The sequence below is a fragment of the Hyperolius riggenbachi genome, chromosome 10 (genome assembly GCF_040937935.1).
Source record: "Hyperolius riggenbachi isolate aHypRig1 chromosome 10, aHypRig1.pri, whole genome shotgun sequence".
NCBI classification, from domain to species: Eukaryota; Metazoa; Chordata; class Amphibia; order Anura; family Hyperoliidae; genus Hyperolius; species Hyperolius riggenbachi.
Genome location: NC_090655.1, coordinates 115748529 through 115768981, shown reverse-complemented (window position 1 = coordinate 115768981; position 20453 = coordinate 115748529). Strand labels below are relative to the sequence as shown.

The following is a 20453-nucleotide window of genomic DNA, read 5'->3' as shown; positions in this document are numbered from 1 at the left end:
ATGTTGAAAAACATTACATTGAATCTAGGTATTGTTTCCCCCCCAATCATGCCAGGAGGAGAACTCCCAGCAGCAGCCATTCTGTCATGCAGTGCCCGAGGAATGTCTTTGTGCTCCAGACAGTAAAGCATACCCAGATGACAGCCTGCCGTCCAGTTGGGCAGCAGTGTCACCTGATCCAGAATTGGATTGGAAGCTAGCGAATGACCGCTCACTGGTTTCTACAGTATGTGGATGGGTGGTGCCAGCACTGCTATTCTATATGCATGCTGCTGATATTTAAAGGTGCAGTGAGCTACACCTATAAGTTGTACATTTTGGGCTTGATTCAGTAACCGGCGCTAAATGTTAGCACCAGAGTGAAAAGCCACTTAATGCCCAAAAAGTAGCTTTGCGGGCTGTAATAGCCGCGCAAAGCTACATTGTGCACAGCCCCACTCAGTGCGCATGCAGCGCGGTGCGCCGGTAATAGTGTGCGTCGTTAATAGTGATACTCCGAAAATGGAGTATCGGGTGTCCCTGAAGCGGCGCTTTGTGCCGTTTCGGGGGCACCCGATGCAACATTTTCAGCGCACCGGGTGCGACATTTACAGGGCAGCGGGTGGGATGTTAACATTGCACCGTGCACTATTACCGGTGCGCTGCGCACGCACTGAGCGGGGCTGTGCGCGATATGTGGGTGCAAACATCCTATTGCCCTGGTTTGCGCCCACAATATATTTAGGCTCACTAACCGGCTTGGTGCCGGTTAGTGAATCAAGCTGTGTGTGTTTAGGGGCCAGTGAAAAAGCCTCGGGGGGGGGGGGGGGGCGCATTCGGCCCGCGTGCCTTAGTTTGAGGACCACTGCCTTACACCTTTAGTAAATCCTTCCCACAGATTGTGATGCTCACAGTGAAGATGGGCAGCTGTACTTTTCAGTCACAGAAACCGATACTCACTTACTTGTCTGTACCTCAGCCACCTCTGTGCTTCACACCCCCATATCCTTTTTCAACCTCATGCCTCATTGTATTCCATTTTTAGGGGTTTTGATGTACATTATCATTTCTCTCCAGGCCCACACTTCAGCTTATGCTAGGTACACACCATACAATTTTCTGGCAGAGTTACCGGCAAGATCGATTCTTTCCAACATGTCCGATCTGAATTTAGATAAATTTTTCCGATCTTGATTTAATTGCAGAACCATAAACAAGAAGACACTATGAGTGTAGCAGAAAGAAATCATGCAAAATAATGGTCTGCAGTGTTCTTGCTTCATAACAGACTAATTTCCCACTGGCACATCTCCCGGGATCACCTGTAACTCGTTGTCCACCGTTACAGTGACCGTGAGCGCCACCATGTAGGGCATGCACCACGTGGTGACATCACATGCGCCTGATGCCACACGGATGTAACAGTGGAGGTGGCCGGTAGTTGCGCCAGTGGGACAGGTGAGAATTTACACTGCACATGGGTGCTGGGGGGAGGGTGGACATTTTAGACTTGAGGGTACAGTGGCCATAGGTCCATCCTATACACCGGTCATCTTGATATTGAATGCCATTTCCAGCATGCTCGATCAATACATTTGACCAATTTGGGTCCATAATCAATTGAGTAAACTTGTTGTGGCACTAATTTTTATTAAAAATGATTCCATCAGCTGATCGATCGGGCCACAACATTGCTAGATGTATTGGCACCTTCAGAAATGCTAGTGTCTCATGGACCATCGTTATATTAGATCCACAAGTGGAGGACAACCAAGGTTTCCAGAGCATTAAAGGCCACCTGAATTAAGAGAAATATGGAATTAAGAGAAAGACCTTTATTAAACAATGCCCATTGCGTGGCTGTCCTGCTGATCCTCTGCCTCTAATACTTTTTACTATAGACCCTGAACAAGCATGCAGATCAGTTGTTCTGACTGAAGTCTGACTGGATTAGCTGCATGCTTGCTTGTTTTATGTGTGTGATTCAGACACTACTGCAGCCAAAGAGATAAGCCGGTCTACCAAGCAACTGGTATTGTTTAAAAGAGAATAAATATGGTTGCCGACATATACCTCTCACTTCCGGATCCCTTTAACCTCCCTGGCGGTTTATTTATTTTGCCAGGGAGGCTGAAATGGGTTTTTTTTTAAATTAAAAAAAAAATATTTCATGCAGCCAACTTAAAGTTGGCTGCATGAAAGCCCACTAGAGGGCGCTCCGGAAGCGTACTTTCGATCGCCTCCGGCAATCGAAAGTAACAAGATAGGCCGCAATGAGCGGCCTATCTTGTTTCGCTTTCCTCGTCGCCATGGCGACGAGCGGAGTGACGTCATGGACGTCAGTCGACGTCCTGACGTCAGAGCCGCCCGATCCAGCCCCTAGCGCCGGCCGGAACTGTTTGTTCCGGCTGCGCTGGGCTCGGGCGGCTGGGGGGACCCTCTTTCACCGCTGCACGCGGCGGATCGCCGCGGAGAGCGATCGGGCAGCACACGCGGCTGGCAAAGTGCCGGCTGCGTGTGCTGCTTTTTTCAGATTGCAAATCGGCCCAGCAGGGCCTGAGCGGCGACCTCCGGCGGCATACCCCGAGCTCAGCTCGGGATTACCGCCAAGGAGGTTAAAGGACAACTGTACCGAGCGAGATTTGGAGGCTGCCATATTTATTTATTTTTAAGCAATACCAGTTTCCTAGCTATCCTGCTGATCCTCTGCCTCTCATACTTTAGCCATAGACCCTGAACAAGCATGCAGCAAATACTCTGGCAGCCTCCATATTCTTCTCACTTCAGTTGTCCTTCAAGGAATGTTGTGCGTCATTTAAAATGTTTGTTATCCTGTCCAGGTAATTTTATCCACAACTTCAGACCAGCTTAAAGTGGATTAACACTGAGATAATGAAACCTCCATTGCTGATCTCGCTCTACAAACTGCTACTTCCCTGGTTGTGTACTTATTCGAGTATTTAGTACTTTAAATTAACCATAATGAGAATATTATTGTTTTGTAGGTGTGGAAATAACTTTTGTGCCACCCACCGATATGCAGAAACACACAACTGCACATATGACTACAAGACTGCAGGAAGAAGACATCTGAAGGAAGCAAATCCTGTGATTACAGCGCCAAAACTTCCCAAAATCTAACTGCACACCGCAAAGGCCATATTACTCCACTCACCGTATGCTTGTTATACACTTCTTTTTATTTCAATAAAGTTTATTAGTGTGACTTTTTGGTTTCATGGGTTTATTAATTGTATTCATTAAAACTACAAAAAAAAATGTCCTATTGCCTTTTACTCTAAAATAATCGCCTCTAGAAACTGATTTTTAAGGTGCCCACACATTTAGCCATGTATGGGCAGATCAACTAAGAGACAGATCTCTCTCTAATTGAATCTGATCAGAGAGAGATGTGTTGGCTGCCCATGCACCGCAAACCGATTCACAATTGATTTCAGCATGAAATCTCCCTGCAAACGGCCTTGTGACGCCATCTCTGCTGACACCCCCCCCCCCCCCCTCCCCAAATGTTAAAGAGAATCTGCAACAAAATTTTCATTTCATTTATTTCTTCCTATACCTGTTCTATTGTGGTCTGGATTACTGCAGCCTTTTCTAGTTGCACTGTCTCTGTAATATATCTTCTTTTCTTTGCCAAGCTTTGTCAACCCAGAGAGGGATGGGTAGCCTCTGTTGTATGAATACAAGTTATGCACGCCCACTACAGGCTCTGTGTGCTTTTACTCTTCACTCTCTGTGCTCAGTTTCAGCTTGTCAGCTTGTCTGTAATGCAGTTTGTGAGGCTGAGGGTGGGGGAGGGAGCTGCCTGTCACATGCTGAGAAACTGTGAGAATCCCAGACTGAAGTACAGATAATTCACTATGTAATAAAAACGTGTAGTATACTGTAACATGAGATATATATATATATATATATATATATATATATATATATATATATATATATATATATATATATATATATATATATATATATATATATATATATATATATATATATATATTCTGTTCCTCGTTGGCAGCCATGCTTTTTAATTCTGAACACTAAAACTGGCGATTAAAAGCCAGGATTGCAGCGAAAATGGCAAAGAGGGATCCAGGAGATCACAGTGACTCGATTGGTATGTTTTTTTATTGTACAAATCGAACACTACAGTTTCTCTTTAATGTGCTCCCCAGTGTCTGTGCATCAAAATACCACCTGTTCCAGCTGCCGCAAGTGGCCAGCTTCTCCTGCTTCCCCATTTGCGCCCCACATGGTTGCCAAGTATAGCACATGCTGTGTGTGACGTCACACATGCCATGTGCTATTACGCGGGAGGCTTGTGGGGTGCAAATAGGGAATCAGGAGCAGCTCTGGACACTTGTGGCAGCTGGAACAGGTGGATTTTTAATGCACGGGCATCAGGATGAGGGGTATATCCTCATTTGGGGGACAGGGATTGTGTCATGATATTGCACACTTTTATTATTGCTCACCCAATTGACCACATTGGCCCGAGATTTCCCAGCGTGCTTGATCAATACATTCAACCAATTTCTGATTTCAGTCCAAGGCCTAAACCCAAATAAAAGGATCTGCAATGGGCTCCAGTTTTGCCAAAAGCTGTATAAATATGATGGGGTACTTTGAGCATGGCATAGATAGCTAGCACAACTCTTTAAAAGAAAACATGAATTGCCTATTTTATTCAGGAAGGAGAGAAAAAGACAATTGACAATATCGTTAAATATTTACAGCTCCAATAAGTGGTATAAAATAATAATAATAATAATAATATAAGTGGTATATATAATAAGTGCATATGACAAGGCAACCCAGTGAACCTCCAGACTAAAAATCTACTCGGCAGCACTGAAAAGGCGTGGTGTTTCTTTAACAGTTTCACAGCATCAGAACTTCAAGCATCATTTTTAGCTGCACAAAACCTAAGCTCCGCCCCATCAAAGAAAAACTGCCCGTGCTTTTTTTCCCTGATGCTGTGCAAAGCATGATGGGATTTCCTATGTTGTTGTTCACATTGCCTAGCAACTGAGAGGAGTGATAAGCACACAGGACAGTTGGAACTGTGTCTCGTGCTCCCTGTCACCTCCTTTCAACCAAAACTATGGCTGCCCTCATGAAATCAAACATTTGCCTGTTCTTTTAAAACAAGGTGGGTAAGAGATTATATTAGCTATCTATTTTAATTAACATAACTAATGTAACTTAATGACAGTATGCTTGTTTAGGCTGATGTTCCTCTTTAACTGGCACTTGGGATACTTATTGATGAAACAGATTTAGGAGTTGATTATTTAGATATGAAGGATCTCCATGTTAAAGCTTTAGTTTTTAGAGAGACCTTTGAGATCTTGGATTTCATTTCCTACTATACCTCCCATGTTGCCTATACAATGTCCTACCTGTGACCTAAAGAAGAAGAAGCTGTCTAATACATTGAATTATGCAGACTGTTTCCAGATTGTGAGAGATACATGACATTTCTTTTCTATTAATATTAGTTTTGCTTAGGTGATTGATTTAGATTCCAAAACGCTGTTGAGAGAGAAACTTGCGCAGACTATGCCCCCTATCTCATTATCACCCACTTTAGGCAGTCAGAGGGGAGCTAGAAGGTAAACACCAGCTTATCTCTCTCTGCATCTATACATCACGGGACTCCTCCCACAACACTTCTCTATGTTCTGTGTTTGTTTAGGCAGATAAACCGGTCTAATTAGTTCAGCAACTGTGAATAGACAACAGGAGACGTTTTGCCAAGGCAGCTCTCCATATAGTAAACACTGAAGCTTAACCCTTTCAGTGCCTTCTGCAGAGGTAGAACCAAGTAAAACGTCAGGGTTTTTTTTTTTTTTTTTAGGAATTCCATAAATTGTAATGAAGATTTTATTGCTCCATAAAGTTATCATGCTATGGCTAATCTTTCAGAGCAGAGAGGAAGTTCTGCTCCCATATAAGTCAATGTGAGCCAATGCCAGTCAATCTTAACCACTTGAGGACCTAGGGCTTTCTACCCCTTAAGGACCGGCCACTTTTTTTCCATTCAAACCACTGCAGCTTTCACAGTTTATTGCTCGCTCATACAACCTACCACCTAAATGAATTTTACCTCCTTTTCTTGTCACTAATAAAGCTTTCTTTTGGTGCTATTTGATTGCTTCTGCGATTTTTACTTTTTATTATATTCATCAAAAAAGACATGAATTTTGGCAAAAAAATGATTTTTTTTAACTTTCTGTGCTGACATTTTTCAAATAAAGTAAAATTTCTGTATACATGCAGCGCGAAAAATGTGGACAAACATGTTTTTGATTAAAAAAAACCCCATTCAGTGTATATTTATTGGTTTGGGTAAAAGTTATAGCGTTTACAACTATGGTGCAAAAAGTGAATTTTTCCATTTTCAAGCATCTATGACTTTTCTGACCCCCTGTCATGTTTCATGAGGGGCTAGAATTCCAGGATAGTATAAATACCCCCCAAATGACCCCATTTTGGAAAGAAGACATCCCAAAGTATTCACTGAGAGGCATAGTGAGTTCATAGAAGATATTATTTTTTGTCACAAGTAAGCGGAAAATGACACTTTGTGACAAAAAAAAAAAAAAAAGTTTCCATTTCTTCTAACTTGCGACAAAAAAAAATGAATTCTGCCACGGACTCACCATGCCCCTCTCTGAATACCTTGAAGGGTCTACTTTCCAAAATGGGGTCATTTGTGGGGTGTGTTTACTGTCCTGACATTTTGGGGGGTGCTAAATTGTAAGCACCCCTGTAAAGCCTAAAGGTGCTCATTGGACTTTGGACCCCTTAGCGCAGTTAGGCTGCAAAAAAGTGCCACACATGTGGTATTGCCGTACTCAGGAGAAGTAGTATAATGTGTTTTGGGGTGTATTTTTACACATACCCATGCTGGGTGGAAGAAATACCGCTGTAAATGGACAATTGTGTGTAAAAAAATCAAAAGATTGTCATTTACAGAGGTATTTCTCCCACCCAGCATGGGTATGTGTAAAAATACACCCCTAAACACATTCTACTACTTCTCCTGAGTACGGCGATACCACATGTGTGGCACTTTTTTGCACCCTAACTGCGCTAAAGGGCCCAAAGTCCAATGAGTACCTTTAGGATTTCACAGGTCATTTTGAGAAATTTCGTTTCAAGACTACTCCTCGCGGTTTAGGGCCCCTAAAATGCCAGGGCAGTATAGGAACCCCACAAATGACCCCATTTTAGAAAGAAGACACCCCAAGGTATTCTGTTAGGAGTATGGTGAGTTCATAGAAGATTTTATTTTTTGTCACAAGTTAGCGGAAAATGACACTTTGTGAAAAAACACAATTAAAATCAATTTCCGCTAACTTGTGACAAAAAATAAAATCTTCTATGAACTCGCCATACTACTAACGGAATACCTTGGGGTGTCTTCTTTCTAAAATGGGGTCATTTGTGGGGTTCCTATACTGCCCTGGCATTTTAGGGGCCCTAAACCGTGAGGAGTAGTCTTGAAACGAAATGTCTCAATGACCTGTGAAATCCTAAAGGTACTCATTGGACTTTGGGCCCTTTAGCGCAGTTAGGCTGCAAAAAAGTGCCACACATGTGGTATCGCCGTACTCGGGAGAAGTAGTACAATGTGTTTTGGGGTGTATTTTTACACATACCCATGCTGGGTGGGAGAAACACCTCTGTAAATGACAATCTTTTGATTTTTTTACACACAATTGTCCATTTACAGCGGTATTTCTTCCACCCAGCATGGGTATGTGTAAAAATACACCCCAAAACACATTGTACTACTTCTCCCGAGTACGACGATACCACATGTGTGGTATCAGGAGAAGTAGTATAATGTGTTTTGGGGTGTATTTTTACACATACCCATGCTGGGTGGGAGAAATCTCTCTGTAAATGGACAATTGTGTGTAAAAAATATCAAACAATTGGGGCGTGGTTTGGCCGCGAACAGAGATGGCCGCATGAGACCTTAGCTCCCGACCCACCGGCAGCTAAACGGAGTAAAACAGACATCCCAGGCAGCAAATCACCTACTGAATAGCACGGAGAAGTTCCGGAGAGCGGAGCGGACATGCCGACAGCAAAAAATAAGTTCAAATCGCCGCGGAAGCTCACAGAATTCTTCGGGGCGGGAAGAAAGCAATCCACAGCAAAGAGGCAAGATGGCACTGACCAACCCCAGGAGGACGCAGATCGCAACGCCAAAGCACAGCGACAACGGGCCACAAGGTCGCTCACAGCAGCTGCAGCCAAAGAAAAGGGCACGGTGAATAACAGCAGCCAGGGTAAGAGAACCGGCGATCCCCCTCCCAAACTGCAGCCCAATAAAAAACCTGCAGCGCAAAACCACGAGGCAGCAGATAGTGACTCTGAGGACCCGTTAGTACTTTTCCCCACCACTGGCAACACAGTCACAGACACTGTCCTCAAAAGCATGCTTCTAACCATGCAGGACACGTTACACAAGGAGATTACTAGATCCTCCAGAGAGCTCCAAAATGCTATAGATGACCTCGGGGAACGTACAGACCACATAGAACGGAAAATGGGGGAGTTCTCCACTGCCCACAACGAGTTAGTGGACGCTCACAATAACCTAGAGGAGCAGGTACAATGGATGAAAGACAAATTAACTGATCAGGAAGATCGCTCTAGACGCAACAACATCAAGTTCAGGGGCATCCCAGAGTCAGTTAAAAACGCTGATCTGGAGGCGTTTGTGATAAAGCTATGCAAGATATTACTCCCTTCACAAAAAGAAGAAGATTTTCTGATAGACAGAATACACAGAATCCCTAAACCTAAAGCAGCTCCGGAATCTGTTCCCAGAGACACTCTAGCTAGAATTCATTTCTACCACATTAAAGATAAGCTAATGGCGCAGATGAGGAAGGCCCCTGATCTCCCTGAGGAATACAAAGACATTAAGTTCTTTGCTGACATCTCGGCAACTACAGCTTCTCTCCGGAAGAGCTTTACCGAAGCAACCAAGAAGCTCCGCAACTCGGGAATTGCTTACCGATGGGGCTTCCCGACCAAACTGCTCATCACCTATCAAGGACAGATTATTGTAGCACATAACCCAGAAGACGTAATGTCCTTTATCAAGAAAGCAGGAACTTTATCCTCAAACCCAGGTTCCCCCCCTACCGCCTCCAATGCTTCAAAAAATGCGTCTCCTGCTCGATGCGTTGATGAGTGGGAAACAGTGGGGTCGAACCCGAATCTAGCCAACTCTAGAAGCCTATCCAGGGCCGCATCTCCAGCATCGCCTCCTAACGCTGAGGAAGACTAACATTTACTACTCTAGCCCATGCTAGCAGTCTGGGTAACAATCCAATAACTGAGCCGGGAGTCGGGGTGCTCAGTCAGTCAGGGGCACCTTGTGCATTTTATTGTATAACCCACTGGCTGTAACACCCCAGCCCTGCATCCACTGGCTAACCACCGGAGACGGTGGGAAATGATCATTAGCCACAAAGTGGATGGAATCTCCTTCGGGAGAATAATTCAGTTTTTCATATGTTTTAGTTTAAGTTTAACAGTTTTGAATGTCCACCACATGATAGATTATACATTATTGAACGTCAATGTGCATGCTGTATATGATATGTTAACACCGATCAACCTTAACAGACACCCTGTGTATATGTCTAAATATGAAAATAGTATCGATAAACGTTAGGGGATTAAATTCCCCATATAAAAGGTCAAGGCTCTGGAAAGAAGCAATTGACTCTAAGGCCGATATAATGTGTGCACAAGAAACACACTTCCATAAACAAAAAACCCCAAAATGCACCCACCCGTTATTCCCCACTGTCATCTTAGCCTCATGTAACCAGAAAAAAAGAGGTGTCCTAATAGCAATCTCCAGCAAAACAACTTATAAACAGATCCAATTACACGCTGACCCACAAGGCAGGTACTTAATATTAATTGCTGAATTAAATCATAAAACCTATACTATAGTGAATATCTATGCACCGAATGAGGGACAGATATCATTTATTCAAAAAACTATACAGCTGGCAAAAACTCTCCAACAAGGTAGCCTCTTAGTTCTAGGAGACTTCAACGCTATTGCAGACCCTGTAGTAGACACTTCCAACCCCAAAAGGGTAAAAAACAGAAGCATACAGAAAACCTTATGGGCAGAAGGTCTAGCAGACACATGGAGATGTTTACACGGCACTGAGCGAGATTATACCTTTTTCTCCCACACACACTCAACATACTCGCGAATCGACCTAATACTCACCGACAATATCCTGCTCCAAGATACAATCGCAGCTACAATTGGAAGCATTACATGGTCCGACCATGCGCCAATCAGCATAACCATAAGAGAACTAAACAAAACCAAATTTTGCCCTCCCTGGAGAATCCCAACCCACATCCTGAACCTAGAAAGAACAAAAGTCCAAATTTCACAATCCATCACCGAATACTTTACCTTCAATAATACCCAAGACGTATCCCAGTTTACAATTTGGAACGCCCACAAGGCATACATCAGAGGAATATGCATAGGACTAGCCTCCAGACTAAAAAAAGAACACCAATATAAAATCTCCCAAATGCTAAAAAATATCCAAGAATTAGAACAATCACACAAAAACAACCCCCAACCCGAAATACTAATACAATTGAAAAAAAACAGACAAAACCTCTCAAAAGAGCTAGTAGCAAGCTTTGAAACCAAGTGGGCTAGAGTTAAAGCGAAATTCTACGCTCAAGGCAATAAGGCAGGTGCAATGCTAGCAAGACAGATTAAAGGAAGGAGAATCAAATCAAAAATCCCATACTTACTAAATCCCCAGGGTATTAAACTATCCAATCCTAAAGATATAGCCAACAGATTCGCAGAGTTTTACACTTCCCTATATAACCTAGAGTCTGACTCCAGAACCCCTCAACCCACACAAGAGGCAATAAATACCTTCCTACAACAAGTCAAACTACCTCAGATTTCAGAGGAGCAATTGACGTATCTCAACGCACCAATCACAGAAACAGAAGTCACTAAAGTAATTAATAATCTAAAACTTCAAAAATCCCCAGGTGCTGACGGCCTAACAGGGGAATACTATAAAACATTTGCACCACTAATCATCCCCCACCTTACCAGGGTCTATCAGCTCGCATCCGAGGAAGGAGTTTTCCCTGAGGAAATGCTGCAGGCCCTGGTAGTAACCCTGCCCAAACCGGGCAAAACCCCAGACAACCCAGCCAATTTTCGTCCAATATCTCTCCTTAACGTGGATCTAAAACTCTATGCCAATATCATTACTAACAGATTAACAGATATCATGCCTAAACTGATAAAACATGATCAGGTGGGTTTTATAAAAGGTAGGAATGCATTCGATGGAACCAGACGCCTCTTCAACATTATCCAGGTGGCCGAAAAATCTAAAAGGCCTTCTCTGCTCCTATCATTGGATGCAGAGAAGGCCTTTGATAGGGTGCACTGGGGGTACCTTAGAACAATTCTTAATAAATTTGGATTCAGGGGCCTTATATATGACGCTATACTTGCCTTATATTCCAAGCCGTCTGCTAAAGTATTTACTGAAGGGCTGCTATCAGATACCTTCTATATTACGAATGGAACCCGCCAGGGGTGCCCCCTATCCCCGCTAATATTTGATTTGGTGATGGAGCCCCTGGCGGAGTCTATTCGCTCCCACTCAAAGGTCTCAGGCATCCAAATTGGTAATACAGACCATATTATAGGTCTATACGCAGATGACGTAATAATTGCACTATCAAACATTGAAGAGTCCCTACCTACAGTGCAATCCTTATTACAACAATTTGGAAACGTCTCATACTATAAGGTCAACGAAACCAAGTCGCAAATTTTATGTATCAACATCCCTGCGCAACAAATAGAGAGGTTAAAGAAAAAATACCCCTATCAATGGACTCAAGAGTCTATTACTTATCTAGGCACCCAATTAAGTCCATCTGCCAAGAGCTTCTTTAAATTAAACTATATACCCCTGGCACAAAAAGTTGCAGAGCTATGCGCTGAATACAGAAGGCTTTCTCTCTCATGGGCAGGCAAAATTGCCACTATCCGAATGATGGTGATCCCCATAATCCTATATACCTTCCGGATGGTACTAATCCCGCTACCAGCAACATACCTAAACAAACTACAAAGTATACTAAATAAATTCATTTGGGGGGGAAAAAAACCAAGGTTTTCAAAGAATATCTTATCCTCAGCCATAAGGGACGGCGGCATGGGAGTTCCCAACATAAGAAACTACTGGGTAGCAACAATACTAGACCAATCCTATTTCTGGTTAACTAAGGAATCTGAACGTAATTGGGTACAAATTGAAAACGCCAGCATTGATATCCCTATTAAAAACCTACTCCTTCAATGTATTCTTCAAAAACCCCAAGACCCTAGCTCTACGTTAGCCATATCTGCTACACTGGAAGGATGGAAAATATATCATACAAAACCCCTTCCTGAAAAAGACATTAGGTTACTAGATATACCCCTAGAATGGATACAAGCTCAATCACCAGATCTTGACCTATCCTCATGGACCCAAAAGGGTATTAAGAAACTGAATAATATTTTCCAAGATGACACTATTATGGCCTTTGAGGGGATACACCACAAATACAATATTCCCAACACAGACTTCTATAAATTTCTAAGATTGAGGCACTGTCTGGCCCCCTATGATGTGAGAAAGCCTCTTGTACACAAAGAAATTATCTACCTCTTCACGTACAAGAAAAGGAAAAAAGGCGGGGTATCTCTTCTGTATGGTATTCTAAACCACTCTAATATTAAAGATAACAAGAAGATACAACAATGGGAAGTAGACCTGGGAAAAAGCTTCTCCAGGGAGGAATGGCTCACTGCCATAAGGTGGAACAGCAAAGCATCAAAGTGCATGTCCCATTGGGAACTATCACAAAAACTGCTCCTAAGATGGTACTATACACCCAATCTTGTACACCAATTCCACCCTGGAGAATCTGATGAATGCTGGAGGAGATGCAGGAAAAAAGGATCTTTACTTCATATATGGTGGAGCTGCCCCTATCTACATGTATTTTGGAAACAGGTATTTGCTCTTATTAAAAATAGCACGGGATTCCAACTCCCATTTGTACCTGAATTAGCAATTTTGAATATAAAATTGAACACAGTTCCAATGCACGTGAGGGTAATCGTAGCTCATATACTCATAGCAGCTAGAGTAATGATCTCAAGATCCTGGAAGTCCACGCAGGTACCAACTATAGAAGAGGTGAAATCACTAGTATCCTTAAACTATAAGTATGAGCATACCTTTGCGATCTCAAATAATTTAGGGATAAAATGCCAGAAAAATTGGGATGCCTGGGTACAGTGCATGGAAAAACCACCCACTGTGCCACCACAATGAGCCTGAACAGACAGACATGTACAGTTAACCTTATTAGCTATTGATAACACCTGCGCACTCTATATACAGCCGAAAAGCGCTACTTAAAATATGTTAATAGTGGACATTCTACTTGTTGTTGTTAAGTACTCTTGATGTTATGTTAATGTTCTGAGTTGATGTTAATAAAACAACTCATTCTCCCCACCCCCCCCCCCTCTCCCTCCCCCCCCCATCCATACTACCCCCTCCCTCCTCCCCCCTCCCCTCCTTTCCTATATTCCCCCCGCCCCTCCAACCCAAAAATGACAAGCCTGTATTGAAGACATTTGATGGATGTTTTAAAGTACTCTTGCTATACATAATAAGAAAGGCACTAATACCTAAATGTCCATGAACAATGTATACCCCTGAGTAGTTCATAAAAACCAGAGGAATAGACCATACATGTACAGACCGAAAAGTATTCTGTATGTAAACAGTTATAATTCTATTACTAATCCTGTTGTATTGGACGACTTACCACTGTATGGAATATGCTTTTTCTCTGCAAATAAAAGTATTTTCAAAAAAAAAAAAAAAAAAATATCAAACAATTGTCATTTACAGAGGTATTTCTCCCACCCAGCATGGGTATGTGTAAAAATACACCCCAAAACACATTATACTACATCTCCCGAGTACGGCGATACCACATGATTGGCACTTTTTTGCAGCCTAACTGCGCTAAGGGGCCCAAAGTCCAATGAGTACCTTTAGGATTTCACAGGTCATTTTTGTTTCAAGACTACTCCTCACGGTTTAGGGCCCCTAAAATGCCAGGGCAGTATAGGAACCCCACAAATGACCCCATTCTAGAAAGAAGACACCCAAACGTATTCCGTTAGGAGTATGGTGAGTTCATAGAAGATTTTATTTTTTGTCACAAGTTAGCGGAAAATGACACTTTGTGAAAAAACACAATTAAAATCAATTTCCGCTAAGTGTCATTTTCCGCTAACTTGTGACAAAAAATAAAATCTTCTATGAACTCACCATACTCCTAACGGAATACGTTTGGGTGTCTTCTTTCTAGAATGGGGTCATTTGTGGGGTTCCTATACTGCCCTGGCATTTTAGGGGCCCTAAACCGTGAGGAGTAGTCTTGAAACAAAAATGACCTGTGAAATCCTAAAGGTACTCATTGGACTTTGGGCCCCTTAGCGCAGTTAGGCTGCAAAAAAGTGCCAATCATGTGGTATCGCCGTATTTGTTTTCTAGACTACTCCTCACGGTTTAGGGCCCCTAAAATGCCAGGGCAGTATAGGAACCCCACAAGTGACCCCATTTTAGAAAGAAGATACCCCAAGGTATTCTGTTAGGTGTATGGCGAGTTCATAGAAGATTTTATTTTTTGTCACAAGTTAGTGAAAAATGACACTTTGTGAAAAAAAAAAAAAAAATCAATTTCCGCTAACTTTTGACAAAAAAAATCTTCTATGAACTCGTCATACACCTAACAGAATACATTGGGGTGTCTTCTTTCTAAAATGGGGTCAGTTTCTGGGGTTCCTATACCGCCCTGGCATTTTACGGGCCCAAAACCGTGAGTAGTCTGGAATCCAAATGTCTCAAAATGACTGTTCAGGGGTATAAGCATCTGCAAATTTTGATGACAGGTGGTCTATGAGGGGGCGAATTTTGTTGAACCGGTCATATGCAGGGTGGCCTTTTAGATGACAGGTTGTATTGGGCCTGATCTGATGGATAGGAGTGCTAGGGGGGTGACAGGAGGTGATTGATGGGTGTCTCAGGGGGTGGTTAGAGGGGAAAATAGATGCAATCAATGCACTGGGGAGGTGATCGGAAGGGGGTCTGAGGGGGATCTGAGGGTTTGACCGAGTGATCAGGAGCCCACACGGGGCAAATTAGGGCCTGATCTGATGGGTAGGTGTGCTAGGGGGTGACAGGAGGTGATTGATGGGTGTCTCAAGGTGTGATTAGAGGGGGGAATAGATGCAAGCAATGCACTGGCGAGGTGATCAGGGCTGGGGCCTGAGGTCATTCTGAGGGTGTGGGCGGGTGATTGAGTGCCCTAGGGGCAGATAAGGGTCTAATCTGATAGGTAGCAGTGACAGGGGGTGATTGATGGGTAATTAGTGGGAGTTTAGGGTAGAGAACAGATATAAACACTGCCCTTGAGAGGTGATCTGACGTCGGATCTGCGGGCGAACTATTGGTGTGGGTGGGTGATCAGATTGCCCGCAAGGGGCAGGTTAGGGGCTGATTGATGAGTGGCAGTGACAGGGGGTGATTGATGGGTGGCAGTGCCAGGGGGTGATTGATGGGTGATTGACAGGTGATTAGTGGGTTATTACAGGGAAGAACAGATGTAACTAATGCACTGGCGAATTGATAAGGGGAGGTCTGAGGGCAATCTGAGCGTGTAGGCGGGTGATTGGGTGCCCGCAAGGGGCAGATTAGGGTCTGATCTGATGGGTAACAGTGACAGGTGGTGATAGGGGGTGATTGATGGGTAATTAGTGGGTGTTTAGAGGAGAGAATAGATGTAAACACTGCGCTTGGGTGGTGATCTGATGTCGGATCTACGGGCGATCTATTGGTGTGGGTGGGTGATCAGATTGCCCGCAAGGGGCAGGTTAGGGGCTGATTGATGGGTGGCAGTGACAGGGGGTGATTGATGGGTGGCAGTGACAGGGGGTGATTGATGGGTGATTGACAGGTGATCAGTGGGTTATTACAGGGAAGGACAGATGTAAATAATGCCCTGGCGAATTGATAAGGGGGGGGTCTGAGGGCAATCTGAGCGTGTAGGCGGGTGATTGGGTGCCCGCAAGGGGCAGATTAGGGTCTGATCTGATGGGTAACAGTGACAGGTGGTGATAGGGGGTGATTGATGGGTAATTAGTGGGTGTTTAGAGGAGAGAATAGATGTAAACACTGCGTTTGGGTGGTGATCTGATGTCGGATCTGCGGGCGATCTATTGGTGTGGGTGGGTGATCAGATTGCCCGCAAGGGGCAGGTTAGGGGCTGATTGATGGGTGGCAGTGACAGGGGGTGATTGATGGGTGATTGACAGGTGATTGACAGGTGATCAGGGGGGATAGATGCATACAGTACACCGGGGGGGTCTGGGGAGAATCTGAGGGGTGGGGGGTGATCAGGAGGGGGCAGTGGGCAGGGGGGGAGATAAAAAAAATTAGCGTTGACAGATAGTGACAGGGAGTGATTGATGGGTGATTAGGGGGGTGATTGGGTGCAAACAGGGGTCTGGGGGGTGGGCAGGGGGGGGGGGGTCTGAGGGGTGCTGTGGGCGATCTGGGGCAGGGGGGGGGTGAAATCAGTGTGCTTGGGTGCAGACTAGGGTGGCTGCAGCCTGCCCTGGTGGTCCCTCGGACACTGGGACCACCAGGGCAGGAGGCAGCCTGTATAATACACTTTGTAAACATTACAAAGTGTATTATACACTTTGTATGCGGCGATCGCGGGGTTAACATCCCGCCGGCGCTTCCGTATAGCCGGCGGGATGTTGCGGCGGGCGAGCGGTGACAGGCGCCGGCGGAGGATCGCGTCACGGATGACGCGATCGCTCCGCCCATGCCCTTAAATGGACCGCCGCCTCTGTGGGTGAGCCGGTCCTTAAAGGCTCCACTTCCCGGCCGCCTCTGTGCGTTAGGCGGTCGGGAAGTGGTTAATCCATAAACAGGAGAGGAAGGAGGTATTTGAGGTCTGTGGTCTGCAGTAAGAGCTGCCAACAGCTTCAACTCTTTCTGAAAATGCAAGCTTCTGTGAACCTGGAATCCTGGATCACATGACTGATGTTTCAAATGAAATTTCTCAGAGCAGCTGCATGTGATACAGAGATTGTATGCATAATGGCATAGTCCCCTATTCACCTTTACTGAAAAATTTGGAGAAAGAACTAGGGAAAAGGCAGAGGGAAGAGAAGAGGTAAACGATAAACCATAAAATCAGAAAGTTACAGTAGATAATGATCTACTGTAACTTTGCCCCAGTCCTCAGCAGTCCATTCACCATACTTTCTGCAGAAAATCAATCTGACCCTGATGTTTTTGTGGTAGAGAAGTGGCTTCTTTGCTGCCCTTCTTGGACATAAGGCCATCTTCCAAAAGTCTTCGCCTCACTGTGCGTGCAGATGCGCTCACGCCTGCCTGCTGCCATTCCTGAGCAACCTCTGCACTGGTTGCACTCCGATCCCGCAGCTGAATCCTCTTTAGGAGACTTGCTCCCTCTTTCAACACATTCAAGCAAGCTACCTAACCAGCCCATATTGCATGATCATGTATTTTGTACAATTTGTATGTATAACTTTGTTCTATGTGTATAACCCTATGTATGTCATCCTTGTATCATTGTATATATTTATTGTCCAGCGCTGCGTAATATGTTGGCGCTTTATAAATACAATAAATAATAATAATAATAGGAGATGATCCTGTCGCTTGCTGGACTTTATTGGACACCCTGAAGCCTTCTTAAAGAGACTCTGAAGTGAGAATAAATCTCGCTTCAGAGCTCATAGTTAGCAGGGGCATGTGTGCCCCTGCTAAACCGCCGCTAAACGGGGGTCCCTTCACCCCCAAACCCACCTCCGCAATTCTTGGTCGTCTTTTGGTCGCAGATTTATTGCTTCCTGGAGGCAGGGCTAATGGCTGCAGCCCTGCCTCCAGTCGCGTCTATCAGCGGCGCATGAAGGAGTGAAGGAAGACTGAGAGGGGCGGGGGAGAGGTGGAGATACACGCTGACAGACACGCGTGGGGCAGGGCTGCGGCGGTTAGCCCTGCCCCAACCAGGAAGCGCTCACCGGCTGTACGGAGGAGATTTGGGGGATCAGGGACCCCCGTTAAGCCGCGGGATAGTGGCGTTTTAGCAGGGGCACACATGCCCCTGCTATCTATGAGGTCTGAAGCGAGATTTATTCTCGCTTCAGACTCTCTTTAAGAAGAATTGAACCCCTTTCCTTGAAGTTCTTGATGATCCTATAAATTGTTGATTTAGGTGTAATCTTAGTAGCCACAATATCCTTGCCAGTGAAGGCATTTTAATGCAACGCAATGATGGCTGCACGTATTTCTTTGCTGGTCACCATGGTTAACAATGGAAGATCAATGATTTCAAGCATCACCCTCCTTTTAACATGTCAAGTCTGCCATTCTAACACAATCAGCCTGACATAATGATCTCCAGCCTTGTGCTCGTCAACATTCTCACCTGAGTTAACAAGACGATTACTGAAATGATCTCAGCAGGACCTTTAATGACAGCAATGAAATGCAGTGGAGGTTTTTTGGGATTCCGTTAATTTCCATGGCAAAGAAGGACTATGCAATTCATCTGAACACTCTTCATAACTTTTTGGAGTATATGCAAATTGCTATTATAAAAACTTAAGCACCAACTTTTCTAATCTCCAATATTTTTGACAGTCTCAAAACTTTTGGCCAGAACTGTACATGTATTTTACATTTTATGATTTTCACGATAGTGGTCCTTTAAACATAAGAGTGAGCCATCAGGTCTAAATATTGTGTAATAGATTCTATAAACATTAATTGGAGGCGGCGGGGCCAGAATAAGGTCAATGGAATTTAAAAAAGAGACTGATGGGTCTATTTTGTTTGTTAGCAATTAAGGGCCTTAAAATAATATAGATGTGAATGTTAATTATTACATTTAATACTAAATGGATGCTCAGAGAGCCCACGTTTCTGGATGCGATTTCAACTTTCTACCACTAGATGGCATTAGAGGTGTATTCTATGAAAGGATTCATCTACTTTTATGGGAAAATAATGTATGCTATATCTAATGTAGCTCTCTTCCCTCCCCCCCCCAAAAAAAAATGTGAGGGCAGTTTGATGTGATTTTGTATTCTTATGCATTATCTTCTATGTTTAAGTTTTGTGTGTATGCACAGTTTTAAAGAGGAACTCCAGTGAAAATAATGTATTAAAAAAAAAGTGCTTCATTTTTTACCATAATTATGTATAAATGATTTAGTCAGTGTTTGCTCATTGTAAAATCTTTCATCTCTCCAATTTACATTCTGACATTTATTACATGGTGACATTTTTGCTGTGGGCAGGTTATATAGCTGATCCTAGCTGTTTTGGCTGTTACAGACAGCTGTAAACAGCCATGTCCTGTGAACATTGTTACATTGTGGCAGTTTGCCCAGAGTACCGCGGTACTCAGAGCTTCTTGTGGGAGGGGTTTCAGCACAAAATCAGTCATACAGCGCCCCCTGATGGTCTGTTTGTGAAAATCATTATATTTCTCATGTAAAAGTGGGTATCAGCTACTGATTGGGATAAAGTTCAATTCTAGGTTGGAGTTTCTCTTTAACCACTTCGCCATATCTGGACGCATATATCCGTCCAGATAGGCAGTGGTGCTGCAGCCGTGTGTTGCGCGCGATCGGGCGCGCGCCCGCGCGCGCCCCCGCTACCTCCCGCTGCCCCCCCAATCAGTGAATGGGAATATAATTCCCATTCACCGATCCAAGTCCCCGGCAGAAATACCGACGCTTTCTCATCAGAGAGCGTGGTATTTCTGCCCCCAGGAAACAACTTCTCTTCATTTTAGTTCCTAGATGCGACATCGTTCGCATCTAGGAACTTTTTGAATGTGGCCATCTTGTGGCCAAATAGTAAACTGCACCCACATACCTGTATTGAATAAAAAATACATTATTTTACATCTAAAATTGGCTATTTACCTCCCAAACTAAAATTACCCAAATACATTTTTGTATTAAAAAAAATAATAAAAAAAATTACAATTAAAAAAAAAAAAACTACATAAATAGTTACCTAAGGGTCTGAACTTTTTAAATATACATGTCAAGAGAGTATCTTATTACATTTTTTAAAATTATAAGCTTGTAAATAGTGATCGACGCAAATTGAAAAAATGCACCTTTATTTCTAAATAAAATATCGGCGCCATAAATTGTGATAGGGACGTAATTTAAATGGTGTAATAAGCGGGACAAATGGGCACAT

The 20453-nt window shown here is 43.7% G+C and overlaps 1 protein-coding gene across 1 annotated transcript in view; it reads left to right on the top strand.

The window, feature by feature from the left end:
- ZFAND4 (zinc finger AN1-type containing 4) overlaps window positions 1–3205 on the top strand; it is a 46654-nt gene extending 43449 nt beyond the window's left edge. The window contains exon 10 of the mRNA XM_068257605.1: window positions 2985–3205. Within this exon, the coding sequence (XP_068113706.1) occupies window positions 2985–3120 (136 nt within the window). The 3' untranslated portion in view covers window positions 3121–3205. The remainder of the gene's footprint in view (window positions 1–2984) is intronic.
- Window positions 3206–20453: the final 17248 nt, after the last annotated feature.